A 19,823-nucleotide genomic window follows, 5' to 3' on the forward strand; every position below is an offset into this window, starting at 1 on the left:
AATTTTATGTTCATGGCTTCCTCCAGTTTTGTTTTGTTTTTTTTTGGTTTTGAGTTTTTGCTTTTCTTATTGATTAGAAAAGATGTTTACATCAGTATTATACCATTTTTGAATATATTACAAATAATTTTCTTCTCGTTTTTTGCTTTTTTATCTTTTGACATATAGAAGCTGACAATATTTACATAGTTAGATGAATTAATGTTATACCTACAAAGATTTTCTCTACTTCAACATTATGTAAATAATTATTTACATTTTTTTCTAAGGAGCTAATAATTTAAAAACCAAGAACAGGTTGCACTTTTTCTGAGTTTACACTGTTTTTAGTGCAGAGATAAAAGTAAAGTTGAATAAACTAGATTTAGTGAGCTTATAATGTCTAGTTAATATTAAAGGAAATAATTTTATCATGGCAATTTTAGCTTCTTAAAGATATTTTTAGGTTTGTTAAGAGATGCTAATTACTTTTCATTTTTACAGTGCCTCATCTCTGCTATTTGCATATCACTATTTTTATTTAGAACTAAGTTCTAAATCTGTTCTGTTTTCATAATGATGTGTAATGATATATTAATGTTATATTGGATATGTTTTAGGTTAGATAGTAGGAAACATCTTTCAACCAAAATTTTTGGCGTTACAAAGAAGTTTTTGAAATTATTTTTATTGGTCATCAAAATAAATGAGGGTCAGTAGTTCCAGCTGGAGAGATCCTGGGGGACAGGAGCTTTCATTTGTCTCATTTTAGCCAGAGCTTTAAGCATGTTGAGTATGTCACCTGACTTCCTGTACTTCAGTTTTCTCGTGTATATAAAATCGTAGTAGTGCATAGCATTGCTGTATGGGGACTCTAAAACAAAGTCGTATCTTAAGTTTTTTATAGACATATACTTCATTTGTCATAAATAGAAAAGCAATATTTAATTAAAAATTTTCAGTCTGTTGAAATATGAGTAAAAATTGTTTCTGCTTCTATTTTTTATTTGAATGGTTTAATTACAAATATATTTGTCTGCCTTTCTTCAGGAAGATACAGTTTTTTTAAAGGAGCAACTTCGTAAAGCGGAGGAACAGGTTCAGGCAACTCGACAAGAAGTTGTCTTTTTGGCTAAAGAACTTAGCGATGCGGTAAACGTGCGAGATAAAACGATGGCAGATCTGCACACTGCACGCTTGGAAAATGAGAAAGTAAAAAAGCAGTTAGCTGATACAGTGGCCGAACTTAAACTGAATGCTGTGAAAAAGGACCAGGTAAAATTGGGTTAATTTTGAATTTACATTTTGATCAAAAACTCACTCTAAGCTCACCAAAGAGAATGAATTATCTTTGAACAGGTTGGATTCCTGATCGCAGAATTTTAAATTTCTATTCATTTTGTTTAGTTGTTGTAACTTCTTAGGTTGAAATTAATGTAAGTTTTAAGAAAACGTTCTGTAAGCCAATTCCTAGTGGTCAGTAAAAGCTGCTCTCTTATTGTTCATTAAACTTTCTGATGTCAGGTATATATTGCTTTGTGTGGAATTTCTTATTTACTAGCTACATAAAATGGTATTACGGTTTTTTAACAGGGTAATACTTGTTCCTCAGGAGCTGGGATATTCTTCTCTAGTTTCTTAATAAACCTTAGTCCTAAGAATATAAAGCTGAATTTATTAGGAGAGCTAATGTCACTCTGTAGCCAAAACTCCAAAACAAATAAAAATGAAAAGCCAGAAAGAAAAAAGTGAAAATGAGGTTGGGATTTACTACTATGTTATGAGAGATGAGATGTTTTCTTTTTCTTAGAGGAAGTGTTTGTTTCTTTCTTAGGAAAAGACTGATACACTGGAACATGAACTGAGAAGAGAAGTTGAAGATCTGAAACTTCGTCTTCAGATGGCAGCAGATCATTATAAAGAAAAATTCAAGGAATGCCAGAGGCTCCAAAAACAAATAAATAAACTTTCAGACCAATCAGTAAGTTGAATATATATAGTTGAATTCATATATAGTAAGATATTTCCTTTATCAATATTTTTGTTTGCAAATCAAGTTTATAATATTCTGAATATTAGCCTTTTGAATATAATTTATCTCTGCTTGATTTCAAGTCATTGGCTTCATATTGTAATGATATATATATTTTTTCTTTCTTTTTTTTTTTTTTGAGGAAGATTAGCCCTGAGCTAACTACTGCCAGTCCTCCTCTTTTTTTGCTGAGGAAGCCTGACCCTGAGCTAACATCCATGCCCATCTTCCTCCACTTTATATGTAGGATGCCTACCACAGCATGGCGTGCCAAGCGGTGCCATGTCTGCATCCGGGATCTGAACTGGCGAACCCCGGGCTGCCGAGAAGTGGAACGTACGAACTTAACTGCTGCTCCACCAGGCTGGCCCCTGTAATGATATATTTTTTGAAAAAAAATCTGAAATTTTTATTTGATGGAGAACCAACAAAAGAAGCAAGGGCAGCAGGAGGAAAAGAAAAAAAAAAAAGGAGAAAGCATTCTCTTTTCCTGCCCATTTCCCACTAAGTTCTTGATAAATGTCTTTTTCGCTTGAAAACTCAATATGTGTTATTGAATGCCTCCTGTGATAATGGTGCCTGTCTTCACTGGGGTTCATGATCATCCCCGGAGTCTTAGATAGTTTCCTGGTTGTAATTATTGAGTTCTTCCATCCTATTCACATCCAGTAGATTAGGAAGAGTTAAAGTGGTAGTTGGGGCCGGCCCAGTGGTGCAGCCCAGGGTTCGCCGGTTCAGATCCCAGGTGTGGACATGGCACTGCTTGGCGAGCCATGCTGTGTTAGACGTCCCATATATGAAGTAGAGGAAGATGGGCACGGATGTTAGCTCAGGGCTGGTCTTCCTCAGCAAAAAGAGGAGGATTAGCAGCAGTTAGTTCAGGGCTAATCTTCCTCAAAAAAAAAAGTGTTAGCTAATTATTTTTGTTCCATTTGAGAGTGGGTAGGCAGATTGAATAAAAGCAAAGAAAATGTTTCTGTTTTGAAATGTGTGTTTTAATGTGGGTCCTGAAATTGTACTTAAATATAAGGTTTGTTATGTAATGGAGTCCTGGAAGTGAAGAAACGTATTTCAAACCTGAAGTTGAAAATGATACCACAGTTCTCTTTGCAAACAAAATTTGCTGTAGAGATCGTTTTATTTGTATACAGATGATGTTTTCCCAGTCTTATTTTTTGAAAAATGAGATGCAAGAAATGCATGTCATCAAAAACGAAGGCTGTTGTGAAAAAAATTGTACTTTAAGTATGACACCCACATGTATAGATTTTGGCTTAGGGAGTTAAAATATATTATGACTTTGTAGTAGAAAACTTATGAGATTTCTGTGAATGGCTTGTTTTGGTGGTATTTTGATGATTTGACAAGAAAAAGCAAAATAAAGCTTTTCTCTTTTGTAACATCTATGCCAGTAAAGTGATATGTCTAACTTTAGTCTTTCTTGCCCTTTAACACAAAGCAGTTTTGTAGACTTTTCAGGATTTCTTTACATAATTATTATTTACACAATTACTGAAGGAAGGAAATATAACTCATTTAACAATTTATTGTTAACATTTTGAATAGGCCAATAACAATAGTGTCTTCACAAAGAAAATTGGGAATCAGCAGAAAGTGAATGATGCCTCAATCAACACAGACCCAGCTGCTGCTGCCTCCACTGTAGATGTAAGGACACCGCCTTCTGCAGGTAAAAATCTTTCAGACTTTGTGTGTAAAGTGTCCTGCCTTGAAAAGTATTTATACTTATTTATATTGCCTTGTTCCAGGTGTAAAAATTTTAGGGAGCTTATAAAAATCCTTATGTTATAAATAAGGATTTGAGGCAAAGGGTCTAAAAGTAAGATAAAGTCATGCATGTGGTGAACATACAATATGCGAGTGTGAACTAGTGTTTGTCTCATGAGAATATTCACAAATGTTAAATGGGTAGTACAACAAAAGCTGAGAATTGAATTTTTAATTGTACAGTTCTTTCAGGGGGAAAAGCTTATAAAACCCCTATTTGTTCTGTTCGTTTCTCTCTCTCTCTTTTTTTGGCTGCTTTGGGGCTATAAGGTACTTCCCTTATTAGTGTACCTGATGGCAGATAAGTAGATAAGTTAAATCTTTTTATTAGTTTATTAACTTATAGAACAGACTAGCGAGATATACTGAATATGTGAACAACATGAAAGTTTGAATTAACTCTAGGTTTTCACTTCTCCTAATTTCTGTTTTTCACTTTATGTTAATGATTTGACAGTAGTGAAGGTAAGCACTAGAGTATTTAAAAGTGTTATTTCCTTGTGTAGCGTTTGGAATAATTGATATTTTTAGACTGTTTAAATGTATTGTAAATTTCCTATACTATTAAATATTTAATTGGGTTCAGCCACTATAGAACAGGCTCCTGCCTTCCATTTCCATACATCCTCTATAGTAACTAGAATGGTGTTATAGAGCATTTAATAAGGACTTAGTGAATAGTATTGAAGGACTAGAAAAATGATTTAAAATGTCTCAAAGAGTATGGCTTTTCTACTTATCTTGTCTATTCAGTTATATAAAGAGAACAATTTTTGTGCTATTTTAGAAGTATTTTTAGCTAATTAAAAAAAATAAAATAATGTTCCTTTCATTATTGAATGTGAACTTAGTTCTGGCCAAACTGACATTTAAAAAATTCTCATCTAGAGTTTATTTTATCCTTCTTTGTTTATTTAGTGTATGGATAGATGTTTTTAAATAGATGTTTCTTTCCTTTGGTATTCCATTTACCATAGTTCACAGTTTACTGACCCTTAGGTTACTCGGAACAGGGCGATGAGGGGCAAAATAATTTTTAATAATCTTACGTTCTGCCTTATAGCTGAGACAGATTTTGACATTGTGACAAAGGGGCAAGTCTGTGAAATGACCAAAGAAATTGCTGACAAGACAGAAAAGTATAATAAATGTAAACAACTCTTGCAGGTAGGTTATCTCCGTTGTAAGTGAAAGATATTTATCAAATGTAATGGCTTATGTAATCGATTGATGGATACCCTAGAGTTCCTTTTCATGCCCATAAACTGGCATTTAGTTTCACTTTTGAGATGATGAGAGAGGATTGTTCTGTGTATCTGTTCATGTAGCCTGTATGTAAAATCATGATCCTAAAATTATTATTTTCTGTGCACTTGTCCTTCTCTCAATAATGAGCCAGTGATTAATGAGATTGGATATTATTGTCTGTTGTGTTCATATAAGGATACATGGAAAATGTTTGAACTTCATAAAAGGAAAGTGCTCCTTTTACATTTAATGTAATGATAGCGAAGAATTTTACCACATCTTAAAAGTGACCAGATTTGCAAAGTGGAAAAAAGGAACGTTAGCTCAATGAGTTGATGCCTTAACAGTGTTACTTATTTTGATTATTTTAAACTGTGTTATTCAGATGTTTCAATTTTTCAGCTGTCTTGGCAGCATTCACTACTGGAGTACTTAAAGGATAAAGGGAAAATGCTTCTCTTTTATACCTGATTTGGAGAAGGGAGAAAAAGGTGTTTTGTGTTTGTGTATGTGATTTTTGTTTGTTTAATTAAATTTTTTTGTGTGTATGTTTCTCTGCATGTGGAGAGGGGAGGGATAATGTTTAGAGCTATAGAATGAAGTTCATATGTTAGCTCAATGTTACTATAGTGATTAATTTAAAATATTTTATGTTACTGCTTTCTAAATAATATTAATTTAATGTAATCTTTTAATCTAACTTTAAACTGAACATTTTTGTTGCATTAGAGGATCCTTCCTTCTGTAGAAGGGTTGATTAGAAGGGTTGAATATATGCTTACCCTTGAGTTCAAAGTATTGGTTTATAAGGGACTAAACTATTTTTCGTTAAATGTGAAACAATTCTGGATGAATATTTTAAAAATCTCATTATACGGTATTATTGAAAGGAAGATAGAATGTTCCTTCAAGCTAAAAACTTCCTCAAGGTACATTTCTTTTTTACAATTGTGTTGAAGTACAATTCAAATCCAATAAATCACACATATTTAAAGCCTGCAGCTTGGTCAGTTTTGCAGCAGATAGTCATGAAACTATCACAGTGTCAAGGTAATGAACATTTCCATTTCCCCTCAAAGTTTTTTTGTACCCATTTGTAACTCATCCTTCCCTCTATCTCCATCCTCGGGAAACCATCGGCTTGCTTTCTGCCACGATAGGTTAGCCTACCTTTTGTACAGTTTCTATAATTGGAATCATATGGTATGTATTCTTCTTTTCCTGTCTTCTTTGAGCACAATTATTTTGAGATTTATCCATGTTGTTGTTTATATTGGTAATTTGTTCCTTTTTATTGCAAAAGTTCAAATCTTTTGCCATTTTAAAAATTGGGTTGTTCATCTTATTATTGAGTTGTAAGTGTTCTTTGTTCTGGATACAAGTCCTTTGTCTGATATATGTTGAATGTTTTCTCCCAGTCTTGGCTTGCCTTTTCATTTCTTTACTGGTATTTTTAGAAAAATTTTAATTTTAATGAAGTACAGATTATCACTCATGTTTTGTCCTTTTTATGTTCTAGGAAACTTTTTACCTAATCCAACTTGTAAAGATTTTCTCTTTTCTTGTCTTCTACAAGTTTTATAGTCTTAGGTTTTCCATTTAGGTCTATTAACCATTTTAAGTTTATCTTTGTGTATGGTGTGGTATGGTATGTATAGTATGGATATTCAGTTGTTCCAGCATTATTTGTTGAAAATACTTTTCTTTTCTCCATTGAATTGCTCAAAGCCTATTTTTAAACTTTTACCTTGAACAAAAACATTGAAAATGAAATTGGTCAATTTACCTGTTTGTCATAATTTTTAACTCCTGCATTTTAACATTCTGGGTTGTAGAGAAGACCATTGTATAAGAAGTCAACCTAGAAATTGTCTTGGTCAGAAAATCCTAGAGTCTTATATACCAGTGTCTGGAAACAACAGCATTATAAATACATGATTTTTATTACTTCCCTTTGCAAAAGTAATATATGCTTATTGTGAAATGCTATGGCATTATAGAAATAAAGATGGTCAAAAGTGCTATCATGATCCTGATCCCCAGGGATAAGAGCTATTAATATTTTGGTGGTTATTTTTCTACACAACACTATATGGACATCGTATAAAATTGTGTTAACTTTTAAAACAAAAATAGGGTTATACTATATATTTCTGTTTTTGCAATTTCCTAGGTTCAATTATTGTATTTTGGCATTTTTCCTTGTTAGTTTGTACATCTACTTTGTTCTGTTAAATAAATATATACTCTTCCATTGTGTAGATATAAAATGGTTTATTCAGTCTTCCATTGATACACATTTAGTTATTTAGTTTTTATACTGTTACAACAGTGTTACCGTAAACAGTCAGCACATATTAAGTATATTTGTCTAGATATTGATTATATGGATTTTAAATCTTTTGGTAATTATACTAATTTCATTTAGGATGAGAAAACAAAATGCAGTAAATATGCTGATGAACTTGCAAAAATGGAGCTGAAATGGAAAGAACAAGTAAAGATTGCTGAAAATGTAAAACTAGAACTAGCTGAAGTAGAGGATAATTACAAAGTAAGTTCAGTAATCACATAGCTAGAGGTGCTTAGTACCTGGTCTGGTACTTTTGAAAATGTGTTATCTGTAATTTTTATCAATCGAATGTGCAGTTTTAATATGGATAATTGGAATAGTACTTCAGGTATAAATAAAAATGTGCTATATATTTAGTTATGTTGAATATAGTTCTTTAACTATGAACCAAGAAAATGGGCACCCATATGCACTGCCATTGTGGCTTTAATGGTGTGGATTCAGATGGCTATTAAAATTATATCTTTCAATCGCACTTAGTTTTTAAGATGAAAAGTGATCATTTCATTGTCCTCTTGTTCACTTAGAAACAAACATGAATGTGTATGTAAAATTATATAAGGGCCTTGACATTTTTGTGGGAGTGTAATACTATATGATCAGTAATTTAAAAATTTATGTTAAAGTTTTTGAATTTATCACCAAAGTGTGTTACTTGTGGTCCTAAATGAAATACTGCAGAGTAAATGATACAATCTTAATTAATGAAAATTATCTTTGCCAGTGTAACGTTAGGCACTAAGCCCGAATGGCAAACGATATTTGTGAGAATTTTAGAGAAAAAAATTAACAGGCTGTCTGGCTAGTTAATAAATAGAAAGATATTTTTCCTCTAAGAAATAAAGTGTAATCTTATATATGTTAAGATACGTATGTATATATAATTGGCATATTTTTTTGTGTAACTAAAGACCAGGAAGTTCTAAATGATGTAACTTATCTATATCACAGCTAATTGTACCTATAATCTAATAGTTTAAATGTAATATTCTTCAAGACCCCAAGAATTACTTTAGGTTTCCTCCTTGGGGGCTGGAGAGGGTGGCACATTATAGGCCAAGGTAATTTTACTGGTGGTCCTTTTTTATCTTCATCTACTGTCAGAATGAAATTTTGAAACTTTTATTTCATGAGATTATGATTGCTTCTAGGATCCCTGTGAATATTATTTTTAATGGATGGCAACTTCCCTTATTTATAAAGTGTGAATACTGAATTTATATGAAATTTTGTTTTTGCATATTGGCTACAAACAATGATTTAGTAAATGTTTATTGAAGCCTATTATATATAAAGGACTATGTTAGCTATTATGTGGGTGATAAGTAAGGCACAATGCTATGCTAAAGAGTTTATAATCTAGCAGGTAGGTGTTACTAGAAGTGTAGTGGTGATATTCACATCTCTTTCACATTCACTAGGTAATTATCTGTCAGACCTGTGGGAAGCTAAACGATATTTTTATTTCATTAATGATAAAAATGAGCATTGAGATTAAGCAGCATATTTAAGGTTATGCAACTGGTAAAGGTGCTTGGCTTTTTGTTTAGTGCCCTTTCTCTTATTTTGCACTAGACACAAAAATCCACTACACAAGGTGAAATGTGATGAAGTTCTTCGTGAAATTGATGAGGCTAAATAGCTTACTGCTGTTTCCAATGGAATATTTAGGAGTTAGACATTATGGAGAAACCAGACCTTTGAAAGTCCAAATGGAAGGGAGGGGAAGCAGAGCTAGGAAAAGAAAGAAGCAGCATTCCAAACAGATGGAAAAGCATTAATAAAGGTTTTGAAGTCAGAAGTGGAGAGCATAGTCTGGGAACTGTGAGCAATCTTGAGTAATAGGAGTTTAATGTCTGTGATGGAGTAGATTAGACTTGAGAGAGAGTTTGAAGCCAGATTTTGAGGGGCCTAAAATGGAATCTGGGTGCTATTTGCTGTTAAGAATTTTCTAGGAGGAAAAGGACCCAACTACAGTGGGTCTTTTTGAAAATATTTTGGTAGCACTGAGAGGATTTACAGGTGGGAAGGGTTTTTGAAGGTAAGAAAATCAGGTAGAAATATTCTATGAATGAATTGATAAAGGCCACCTCTTTGGGTACTTCCCATCACCTACCTTTGAATAGGTATGAGTCTATCAAGGAAAGCTTTGAAAGACATGAGAAGAACCACTGAAGAATCGTTTTATTTGTATTTGTATACGTAATGCTTATAATGTAATAGGCAAACAATGGGTGGTTGTTAAATGAATGAATGACTTAAGAGACTGAAAATGTTGAGGGAGTAGAGGAGGAGGAGAAGGAAGAAGTGTCTAACAGTTTCCTACCTTCAGTCACAGTGGGCTCTGAGATTGATAGTATCAGTTAACAAAAATAGAAAAGTAGATTTGGGACATGTTACCCTTATAATGCAGAAAGACAATAGTGAAAATATTTCTAACTATCATTAAAAAGGCAGATTTGGAACTTGGGCTAGGAAGAGTGTGGCACACAAGTTAATATTTGATTTATTCTCATGGGGATGATAGTTGAAGGCATGGAAGAAGGGGAGTTTTCAGAAAGACTATAGAGAGAAGAAGCCAGAGAGGAAACTTTGGAGAATACCCATATTTGTAATTGTGAAGAAGCAGCAGACACAAAAAAAGAGCGTGAGAGGATGACAGTGTTGGTGCAATTTCATATAAACTAGGGGAGAAGTTTTAAGAGTAAGGGAAGTTGGTCAGTAATGGTAAGTAATTCAGAAATGTCAAAGAAAACAACCAAGGAAAATACAAGGATATAGCAATAGGAATTATTTTGATAGAATGATATGAACTAGCTCTTGAAGTATAAGGAGAGAATAGATAATGAAAAAAATTAATGGTAATTTCTTTCTTTATTCAGCTTCAGTTGGCAGAGAAAGACAAAGAAATAAATGGTCTAACTTCACATTTGGAAAACCTCTCCAGGGAGAAGGTATTGAACAACGTACTTTTACAAACTGTTTGATATGATACTGAATGATAATACAGCTTTGTGAAGAGAATTGGTTTTACAGTTCATATGAGGGTGGTTTTTTTTAAAAAAGTTAAATGAATAAAGAAAAGACTGAAACAGATATTAAGACTCTTAGGTGGAGTTTGTCTTTAGTTAAATAATATTTTACTTTATAATAGAAAAATGCTTGTGTTGAAACTTAGTTTCGTCTTTGTTACATATTTTCTATTTAACAATACAATTTTACAGTGTTCAAATTTAGGAAAACAGTAAAAATTTAAAAAATTATACACGATGTTGTAGTTATCTGTTTTTCTTTTGTAATAGGAAACATTTTAGAAGTTGCTTAATGATTTATAGCATAACCTAACATTCAAGCTGAGCATACGTTTGTAATGTAAAAAATACTACTATAACGCATCATTTCTCAGAATGTGGGTTGTGGTCCTTTGGGGGTCTCCATCCCCTTTTAGAGATCTACAAAGATAAAACTGTTTTCATAATACTACGGCATTATTTGCTTTTTTCCCCCACTGTGTTGCATTTGCACTGTTGGTGTAAAAGCAGTGGTGGGAAAACTGCTGGTGTGTTGAATCAAGGCAGTGGCATCAAACTACATTAGTAGTTATTGTATTCATCCCAACTATGCATTTACAGTTTTAAAACAACTGGTTTTACTTAGGATAATGAAACAGTAAAATATTAATTTTATAGAAGCTTGACCCTGAGGTACATGTCTTTCTAATATTCTGCATGATGAAATGGAAGGTATCCCCCAAAACACTTCTGCTGCCTAATGAAGTATGATGGTTATCTTAAGGTAAAGCTCCTGTGCGATTGTTTGAGTTGTGAGCTCAACTAGTTTATTTTTTTCATGGCACATCATTTCTCTTTTAAAGAATGGCTAATAGACAGAATTTGGTTGTTCAGACTAGAGTATGAAAAGATGTGAAGTGAACTTGTTACTTTAAGGAACAACAAATGGTAATATTTGTTGCCAATGATTTTTGCTTAAAAACCTGAATTTTGTATCTGCTACCATGAGCTTTATACTTCCTAATGCTTACAGACTTTTCTAATGAGATGGGTGGTAGTATGAGACTGATTTTTTTTTTAATTGTTTAGTAAAATGTGTCAACATCTGGAAGATCTCTAAAACTCTCTGAACCAATCAGTAGTTTTCCAAATGACCAGTGATGGTATTACAAAACCATGCATGGTAAAAGAGCCATTTAAAGTGCTAGATAGACCTCGAGCTTGGATGGCATTACTGTGATAGTTGCAAAACTCTGATTTTTAAACTCTATCACTTCCTCCCTATTTGTCCCTTGGCATTCTACTGTAAGGAAGAACCTTCCTTTGTCCTCATTTATGTTCCAGCAACAATTCTCTGACATCAACTGGGTGTACTACAATTCAGTTCAGTCCTGACAGCAACTACCCAGAGTTAGCGCAGACCCAAGTTAAGGTCTCAGCTCCACCCTCCTCCCCAACAAAATTCAATATTTTGCTAGAATGACTCACAGAATTCTGGAAAGCACTATACTTATGATTACATTTTATTATAAAGTGTTATTATAAGGGATACAACTTAGGAACAGCCAAATGGAAGAGATGCATAGGGCAAGGTGGGGGTGTGGGTGCCACAGAGCTTCCATGCTCTTTCTAGGCATGGCGCCCTCCTAGCACATGATGTGTTCACCTACCAGAAGCTCCCCAAACCTTGTTTAAGAGTTTTTAATCTGGGGTTCCAATACGTGTGATTGATTAAATCATTGACCACGTGATTTAACTCAATCTTCACCCTCCCTCCCATCCCTGGAAGTGGGGAGGTGGTTGCTAAAATTTCTAAATCTATATAATCATGTGCTCAGTCTCTGATAACTAGCCCCCTCCTTGAAACTATCTGAAAGCCCACCAGGAGTGGCCTTATTAGCGTAAGTTCAGGTATGGTCTGAAGGGGCTTGTTATGAATGACAAAAGACACTTCTATCATTCAGAAATTCCAAGAGTTTTAGGAGGTCTGTGCCTGGAACAGGGACAAAGACCAAATATATTTTTTATATCACAGTGTGTGTATATTTTGAATTTATGTTTGGGTGTCTGTGTCCATCCGTCTGTCTGTTTGCCTGCCTGTCTGTCTTCCTATCGTTTTAGCTGACAGTCTTCAGTATGAACTCTTTAGTCAGTAGGTTAGAATATGTTACTCTTCTTAATTTGATGTTCACATAGTCCCAGATTTGATCAGTCAGAGCACCTTCAAGCTGGTTCCTGATGTGCACCTGTATCAAAAGGATGTTGTTGGTTTCTTGAGCACTTAATTTCTTTCTAGCACTGCAAAATATTCTGGGTCATCTTGTACCTTTCTTATCTCATCTTTGGAGTTGGCCTTTTTTATAAGAAAAGAAGCTCTGGTCCACTTCTGCAATCTATTCTTTCTCCAAGGAGTCTGGTTCCTTATTAGTGGGAAATGGTATTTAGAAACAAAATATGGGCCCTAGGTATGTTTCATTATTATTGATGTTCATTGCTTTTGGATCCTTGCAGTGAACAGCGCTAGGAAACATTTATATTTTAGATATCATGAGTTCTGGTCCAAGTCCACAGAGTTCTTCCTTGTCTTCCTCATTTCCTATTTGCATACCCTTTCCACAGTGAGAATCCTGCTGCCCAGTAATATCAACACATCTGTTCATTGTCTAAATCTGATAATCCACATAAAACAGTTTCAGAATTGCTAGAGCCATGTATTACTATGAGAAGGAAATGTATTAAGAATAGAATTCAAGATTGTTTGCAATTCTTTTTTTGCCCCCTAGGCTGTCAGTATATTGTGTTCAAATGTTACTTGCATTAGTTCTCTCTCTCTCCCACTCTCCTGCCCTTCCCTCTCCTTTCTTACTCTCGTTCCCTTTCAGTGTGTGGTAACACAGAATGTCAAGTGGATTATTCTTGCAAATAAACAGTGGATTAAAGATAATTAAAATGGTAGGAGCACAAATGAAGACTAAGAAAATGATTTTTTACTTCTGGTATGAGCTTTGGTCAGGTGTATCACAAAATTAAAACAGTGATGATCTAATCATCTGATAAGAAGCTTGCAAAAATATATATATTTCAAATGCTTAAGACACCTCTTTGAAATATGTATATACCTTCTCCATTAGTAAGAAACCTAGCTCGAGTGTATTCTGTGCGTAGAGATATTAGCTAACGCTAGAGAGAAGTAATCAAGGTACTTCTTGATTTTACATTTATAAAACACATATTTCATATCTAAAATATTTACATATAATTACATAAAATTAATAAAATTTATATATAATAGTTATCTTACACTTTTTTAAAGATTGGCATCTGAGCTAATATCTTTTGCCAATGTTTTTTTTTCTTCTTTTTCTCCCCAAAGTCCCCAAGTACATAGTTGTATATTCTAGTTGTAGGTCCTTCTGGTTGTGTTGTGTGGGAGGCCACCTCAGCATGGCTTGCTGAGCGATGCCATGTCTGCGCCCAGGATCCAAACCAGTGAAACCCTGGGCCACCAAATCAGAGTGCACGAACTTAACCACTTGGCCACAGGGCCAGCCCCTTACACATTTTATATAATTCATATTTCTATATAAAATGTTACGTTATAGATGAAATATATTTTATATATTTTGAAGTTTTATACATGACTAAAAGATAGATAGCCCTGAATGGTTATAACCATTTGTATATTTTGTTGTAGTATAAATGGCTGAAGTCACACATGGAAAATGATATAGTGACTATATTAGTTAATGCTGTGTAACAAATTACCTGAAAATTTAGTGGCTTAAAACAACATTTGTTATCTCACAGTTTCTGTGAGTCAGGAATCCAGATGTGGCTTAGCTGGGTCCTCTGGCTTCACATCCTCACAAAACTGCGATCAGGGTGTCACATGGGGCTCAGTCATCTCATGGGTGTAGATCTACTTCCAAGCTCACTCAAGTGATTGACGACATATATTCAGTTCCTTTGGGCAGTGGACTGAGCCATACTTCCTCCTCTGCTGTCTTCCATGAGATTACTCCCCTCCTCTACTCTTGATTCATGTGAAAGGGTATTCAAACTACTGGCTGGGTAACCTTTAAAATGTAAAGCTGATCACTCCTTTGCTTTAAGCTTCTTAATGGGCCTCCCATGCACTTAGGATAAAAGCTAAAATTCTTAAAATAGCCTATAATGTTTTATCTGGCTGGCCTCCATTTATCTCTCTAGTCCCATCTCAAGCTACAGTTTCTTGTTTCACTATCTTTATTGTAGAGTCTCTCTCAGTAATTCTCAAACTTGAGGTTGCATCCGAGTCACCTGTATTGCTTGTTAAAACACAGATTCCTGGGTCCAGTCCCAGAGTTTCTGATTTAGTAGGTCTGTAGTGGGGCTTGAGACTTGCAGTTCTAACAAGTTCCTGGCGCTGCTGGTCTGGGGATCACAGTTTGAGAACTGTTGTAGTCACTTAAGCCTTATAACTCACCAATTGCTTTCTTGTCTCAGGGCCTTTGTTCGTATCCTTTGCCAGGTGTATTCTTGCCTACAATTCTTTGTTATTTTGTTAAACTTTCTTTTTCTTTTATCTTTTTTTTTTTTAAGAATTTTAAACATATATGGGAATAATACAGTGACTTCTGTTGTACTCCTCACCCAGCATCAGCAGTTGATACTTTATGGCTATCTTAGTTTATCTATCCAACCATAATTCCCTTTCCTCCTCCCCCAGTGATATTTTTTTCAAGTCTCTTCCAGAATTTCTATTATTTCCCTCTAAATATTTAACTGTTTCTACCACTCTTGACTTGACTTATCCTTCTAGTCCTTAGATAAATGACTCTTCTTCAGAGAGGCCTCCTTTGACCTGCCCATCTAAGTTGGTGCCTCTGTTAAACTTACACTTGGGACCTGTACTTTTATTTCATAGCACTTACCATGATTTGTAATTAATATTTATTTCTGTGTTTATTTATCTAACATGTGCTGCCTCCGCTGAATTGTTAAGGTCCTTGAAGACAGGGACATGTCTATTTTATTCACCACTGTATTTGTAGCCCCTGGTACAGTGCCTGATACTTGAAGTTAAATATTTATGGAATGAATAAACTAATGGGGCAAACATAATTTATAGCATTTGCTTATAAAAACATTTGGTAAAGGAAATGTACTGGGATCAGCAGTTTTGTTGTCACTTAATACCCTGCTGTCAGGAATGCAATAGAAGCAGACCAGTTTGCTTTCTACTTCCTGTCTTTTTGAGTTACTCTTGATTTTTCTGCTGGTGACATTAGAGTTTTATATTACTTCTAAAGACTATATAAGAATTTCTGTTTGCTATTTGAATGACTTAATGTTTGTCTCTTCCCCAGTGTTTCTCAGAACCCTCCCCCCTCCCCCAGTCCTCTACAAGGTTCGGTAAAGACCTTTTTGTTCAGCACTGAAACCTAGATCCAGATGGTGCTGGAATGAATCAAGTGATCATTAAGGAGTAGTTGAGTGAGTAAATGAAAAAAATCAATTTATCATCATCCAACAGAATATATATTTTACTTTGTTTTTATTTTGTTTATTGTCCATCTTTCTGCTCTAGAACATAAGCTCCATCTGGGCAGGAATTTTGTCTGTTTTGGTTATTCCTAAATTCCTAGTGCCTAGAACGGTGCCTGCCACGTAATAGGATACTCAGTAAATATTTATTGGTTGTATGTGTGAATAAAAGAACTAACTCATTATAGATTTTTTAAAAAAAACTAGGTCCCTAGTTTTATAATTTATGTTTTAAAAATAATAGTGTGAAGTAGTTTAGTATATCTCTTTGGATTCAAAACCCTACCAATTTGAATTTATCTAGAACTTAATAGCTTAAAGTATCTTATTTTTTCATGTCATTTCAAAACTATTGTCTAGAATTATTTGCCATTTTCATGCCTTCCTACTATTTCACATATTCTGCATAAACCCCCTACTCTCAAAGTTGAAAAGGGAAGATAAAGAAAAGAATAAAGCAAAAGCAAAATGGCAAATAATGATAAAAAAGATTGTAGGAAATACTTTATTAACTATTGATAAAAAATTAAAAGATTTTAAAAATTAAAACTATTTCAAAAATACTCTTTTCTTTCCCTGAGGAAGATTCGCCCTAAGCTAACATCCACTGCCAATCTTCCTCTTTTTGTTTGTGAGCTGCTGCCACAGCATGGCCACTGACATACGAGTGGCGTAGGTCCATCCCTGGGAACCAAACCCAGGTTGCCGAAGCAGCGCATGCTGAATGTAATCACTAGGCCACCAGGGCTGGCCCTCAAAATATCCTTTTACATTAGATGCCTGACTAGGGATTTTTCTGAATCATTTTATATTTCCAGGTGATCTGCTTTGCATCTGAGAATAGAAGAGTAGTATATCTACTTATAAATGATTAATGGAAGATGTCTCCAATGAAATGCTACAGCAGCATGATGATTAAATAATAGTGACCCTGAATAACTGATCTTAGAAAAGTCTTATAGACTACTATTTCTTTACCTATTTTACTATAAGTTAGAGACTGTCTGGAAGTGATAAAAGAATAAAAATTATGAGAATTATATAGTACTTTGAGCAGCTTTTTCATAGGGTTGTAAGTAATTCAAAACATTTAATGCCTCTTCTCCTTCACTCTCACAGCATCTGTGTGTGGCATATAAGAGGAATATATTGTTCCTCCTATTTAACAGTTGGAGTACCAGAGACATCCTTAACTTGTTGAGTAATTTGTAAAACCAAGGCTACCGTGAGCCATTTTGGGGCTTTGAAGAAAAAAAGATTTAGGTACTCTAGCAAAGGCAAACCAGCTAAACAAACTTTTGTGTCCTGGAACTGGAACTGTAAAAGAGGATTCCTAACAAAATCTGCTTCTTAAATTGTGGAGGCTTTTTCTTTTAGGAGAATTGTAAATCAGCAATAGATATGGTTTTGCTCAGGTAAGATAGCTACACTCATGTCATGCATGTCTTTGAAGGTAGGGGAGGTCCAGCAGGGGTTCTTGACTATTTTTGTGCCAAGGGCCTTTTGAAAGTCTGGTCAAGTCTATTTTCAGAAAATATTTTTAAATGAATAAAGTAAAATATACAGAATCACAAAGGAAACAAATGATAAGAAGTAGTTATCCAAATATTAAAAAATTTGTGATACATGTGATAGTATATGTGCTTATTTATTAAAATGTTAAATAAGGTTTAGCATGTCTAATAATTACTTTAATTTCAAAGTGGTGATGAATATAAAGGCTGTTTTGAGATAGCTGCAATAAACTCTAATATGAAATGAATATATCTTGATTTCTGTAGGTGACAGAGTTAAAGGTACTGAAACTATTGCTGTGATGTTTTTGCTTGCATTCATAATTGAAGAAAATGCTCAATTTCAGTTACAAGTTAAGTGAAAAGATGTAGATTTTTTTTCCCCATCTGAGTTCGTGGATCTCCTGAATTCTAAACATGGACCCTTTGTTGGGCATTGTGAATGCAAATTTAAGAATCTTCTCTAAGTCAAGAGTTCAGTCATCCGATTTGCCGACCTAACCAAAAGGAAACAACCTAACCATAACTGTCTTGTTCATGTCCCTGTATTCTGTTTACCCCACCTCCAGTTTCTCCCATGAATCAAACCTGCTTGTTACTAGTCCTTTTCTTACCCTGCATCCTATTTGCAGAGGATTTATTGGGTCTTTGTTGGTAGAAGAGAGGACTATTAACTTCAATAAACTCTTTATTATGTTGGAAATCTCTGTAATGTTGTTTGACTGTACCAGTGCATGCATGAATCTTTTGATGGAACTCTGTTTCATCAAATCCATTTTAGTTTATTGTTTGCTTACAGAAGAACTTATCTATACTCCTCTAAATTAATTTGCTTAAACCTTTGTAGAAGTATTTTATCATCTCTAAGTCTTTTGCTGCTTTCATGCCCCTTTTTGCTTCTCTTGAATCATCTTTGAAATATTTTTTGAATTTACTTTCTTTTTCTTTGTTCACTTTGCTACTTTCACAGTCCTGAATTACTATAGTAGCACGTCTGGGGATTTTGAGTTATGGCAGGAGATGAGGGACCATCCCTTGAGGGCCTGCTGTGTTCTAAACACTTCCCCTCATTTCTCAATAGTTCTCTGAAGCCTGGAGAAGATAAGTTCCTCAGGGTTATTAGTGCTAGAGCTGATGAGCAAATCCAGGTCAGTCTAATTCCAATCCACCATGTCATACTGCCCCCTCCCACCCGCTCTTGTTTCTAGTTTCAACTATGCCCAGTGTAGTTTTGCTAGATTAACCTTACTAAGGACCGTTTTACCATATTATTATTATTCAGGAACTATTAGGTCCATTGTAGTAAACTGTATAACATGGATTTGGCACATCTGGCCTCCAACTTGTCTCTTTAGCTACATCTCTCCTGCTCTTGTCATGTATCCTGTGCTCTAGCCATATCATTCACTTACCAGTCCTGGAATATGTTGTTATTTCATGTCTTCTGTACTCTTTTTCCGTGCTTAGGAGGAACTTTTAGTTCCCATGTCTCTTCTGAAACCAAAATTGACTTGCATTTTTCGTGTTTACAGTTTTACTCTCAAGTGATAATGACTTACTCTGTTTTAAGGTCGCTTATCCATTTTAAGGTCATTTATATAGGTAAAAATTTTTTAACAGAGACTCATCTCTGCTCCCAAGTGATGACAGTCAGCAAAACCTACTGAATCTTACTTAACAGGTGAAAATTTTTCATACTTAGATCCTTTGTTAATATTTCTCTTTGTTCTTTTTTTTTTTAACATCTCTATTGGGTATAATTTACATGTAATAAAATTCACTTATTTTAAGTGCAATTTCATGAATTTTGGTAAATATATATGTCCCAGACGACCTTTCTGATTTACTTTCTTTTTCTTTGTTTTTGGTGAGGAAGATTGTCCCTGAGCTATCATCTTTGCCAGTTTTCCTGTACTTTTTGTATGTGGGCTGCTGCCACAGCCTGGCCTAACGAGCAGTGGATAGGTCCTCACCTGGGATCCAAACTGTGAACCCCCGGCTGCCAGAGCAGAGCATGTAACCGAACCACTATGCCACTGGGCTACATTCCGCCATCTCCCCCCCCCTCCCCCGCCACCAAAGCCCCAGTACACAGTTGTATATTCTATTGTATGTGCTTCTAGTTCTTCCATGTGAGCCACCACCACAGCATGGCTGCTGACAGATGAGTGGTATGGTTCTGCACCTGGGAACCAAACCTGGGCTACTGAAGGGCAGCGTGCTGAACTTTAACCACTAGGCCATCGGGGCTGGCTCATGATTTACTTTGTTATCACAGTTTTACCTTTTCTGGCATTTCATGTAAATGCAGTCATGCAGAATTTATCTGTTCATTGGTTGATGGTCATTAATCCTTTTACCAGCGATGGACA

The 19,823-nt window shown here is 34.7% G+C and overlaps 1 protein-coding gene across 4 annotated transcripts in view; it reads left to right on the top strand.

Annotated features, from left to right (window-relative positions):
* TAX1BP1 (Tax1 binding protein 1) overlaps positions 1–19,823 on the top strand; it is a 78,934-nt gene that overhangs the window by 44,394 nt on the left and 14,717 nt on the right. For all 4 annotated transcript variants that reach the window (XM_001499910.7, XM_005609271.4, XM_023639425.2 and 1 more), the window contains exons 9-14: positions 1,030–1,254; positions 1,814–1,960; positions 3,578–3,701; positions 4,863–4,966; positions 7,476–7,601; positions 10,283–10,354. In XM_001499910.7, the coding sequence (XP_001499960.3) occupies positions 1,030–1,254; positions 1,814–1,960; positions 3,578–3,701; positions 4,863–4,966; positions 7,476–7,601; positions 10,283–10,354 (798 nt within the window). The remainder of the gene's footprint in view (positions 1–1,029; positions 1,255–1,813; positions 1,961–3,577; positions 3,702–4,862; positions 4,967–7,475; positions 7,602–10,282; positions 10,355–19,823) is intronic.

Source organism: Equus caballus, chromosome 4 (genome assembly GCF_041296265.1).
Source record: "Equus caballus isolate H_3958 breed thoroughbred chromosome 4, TB-T2T, whole genome shotgun sequence".
NCBI classification, from domain to species: domain Eukaryota; kingdom Metazoa; phylum Chordata; class Mammalia; order Perissodactyla; family Equidae; genus Equus; species Equus caballus.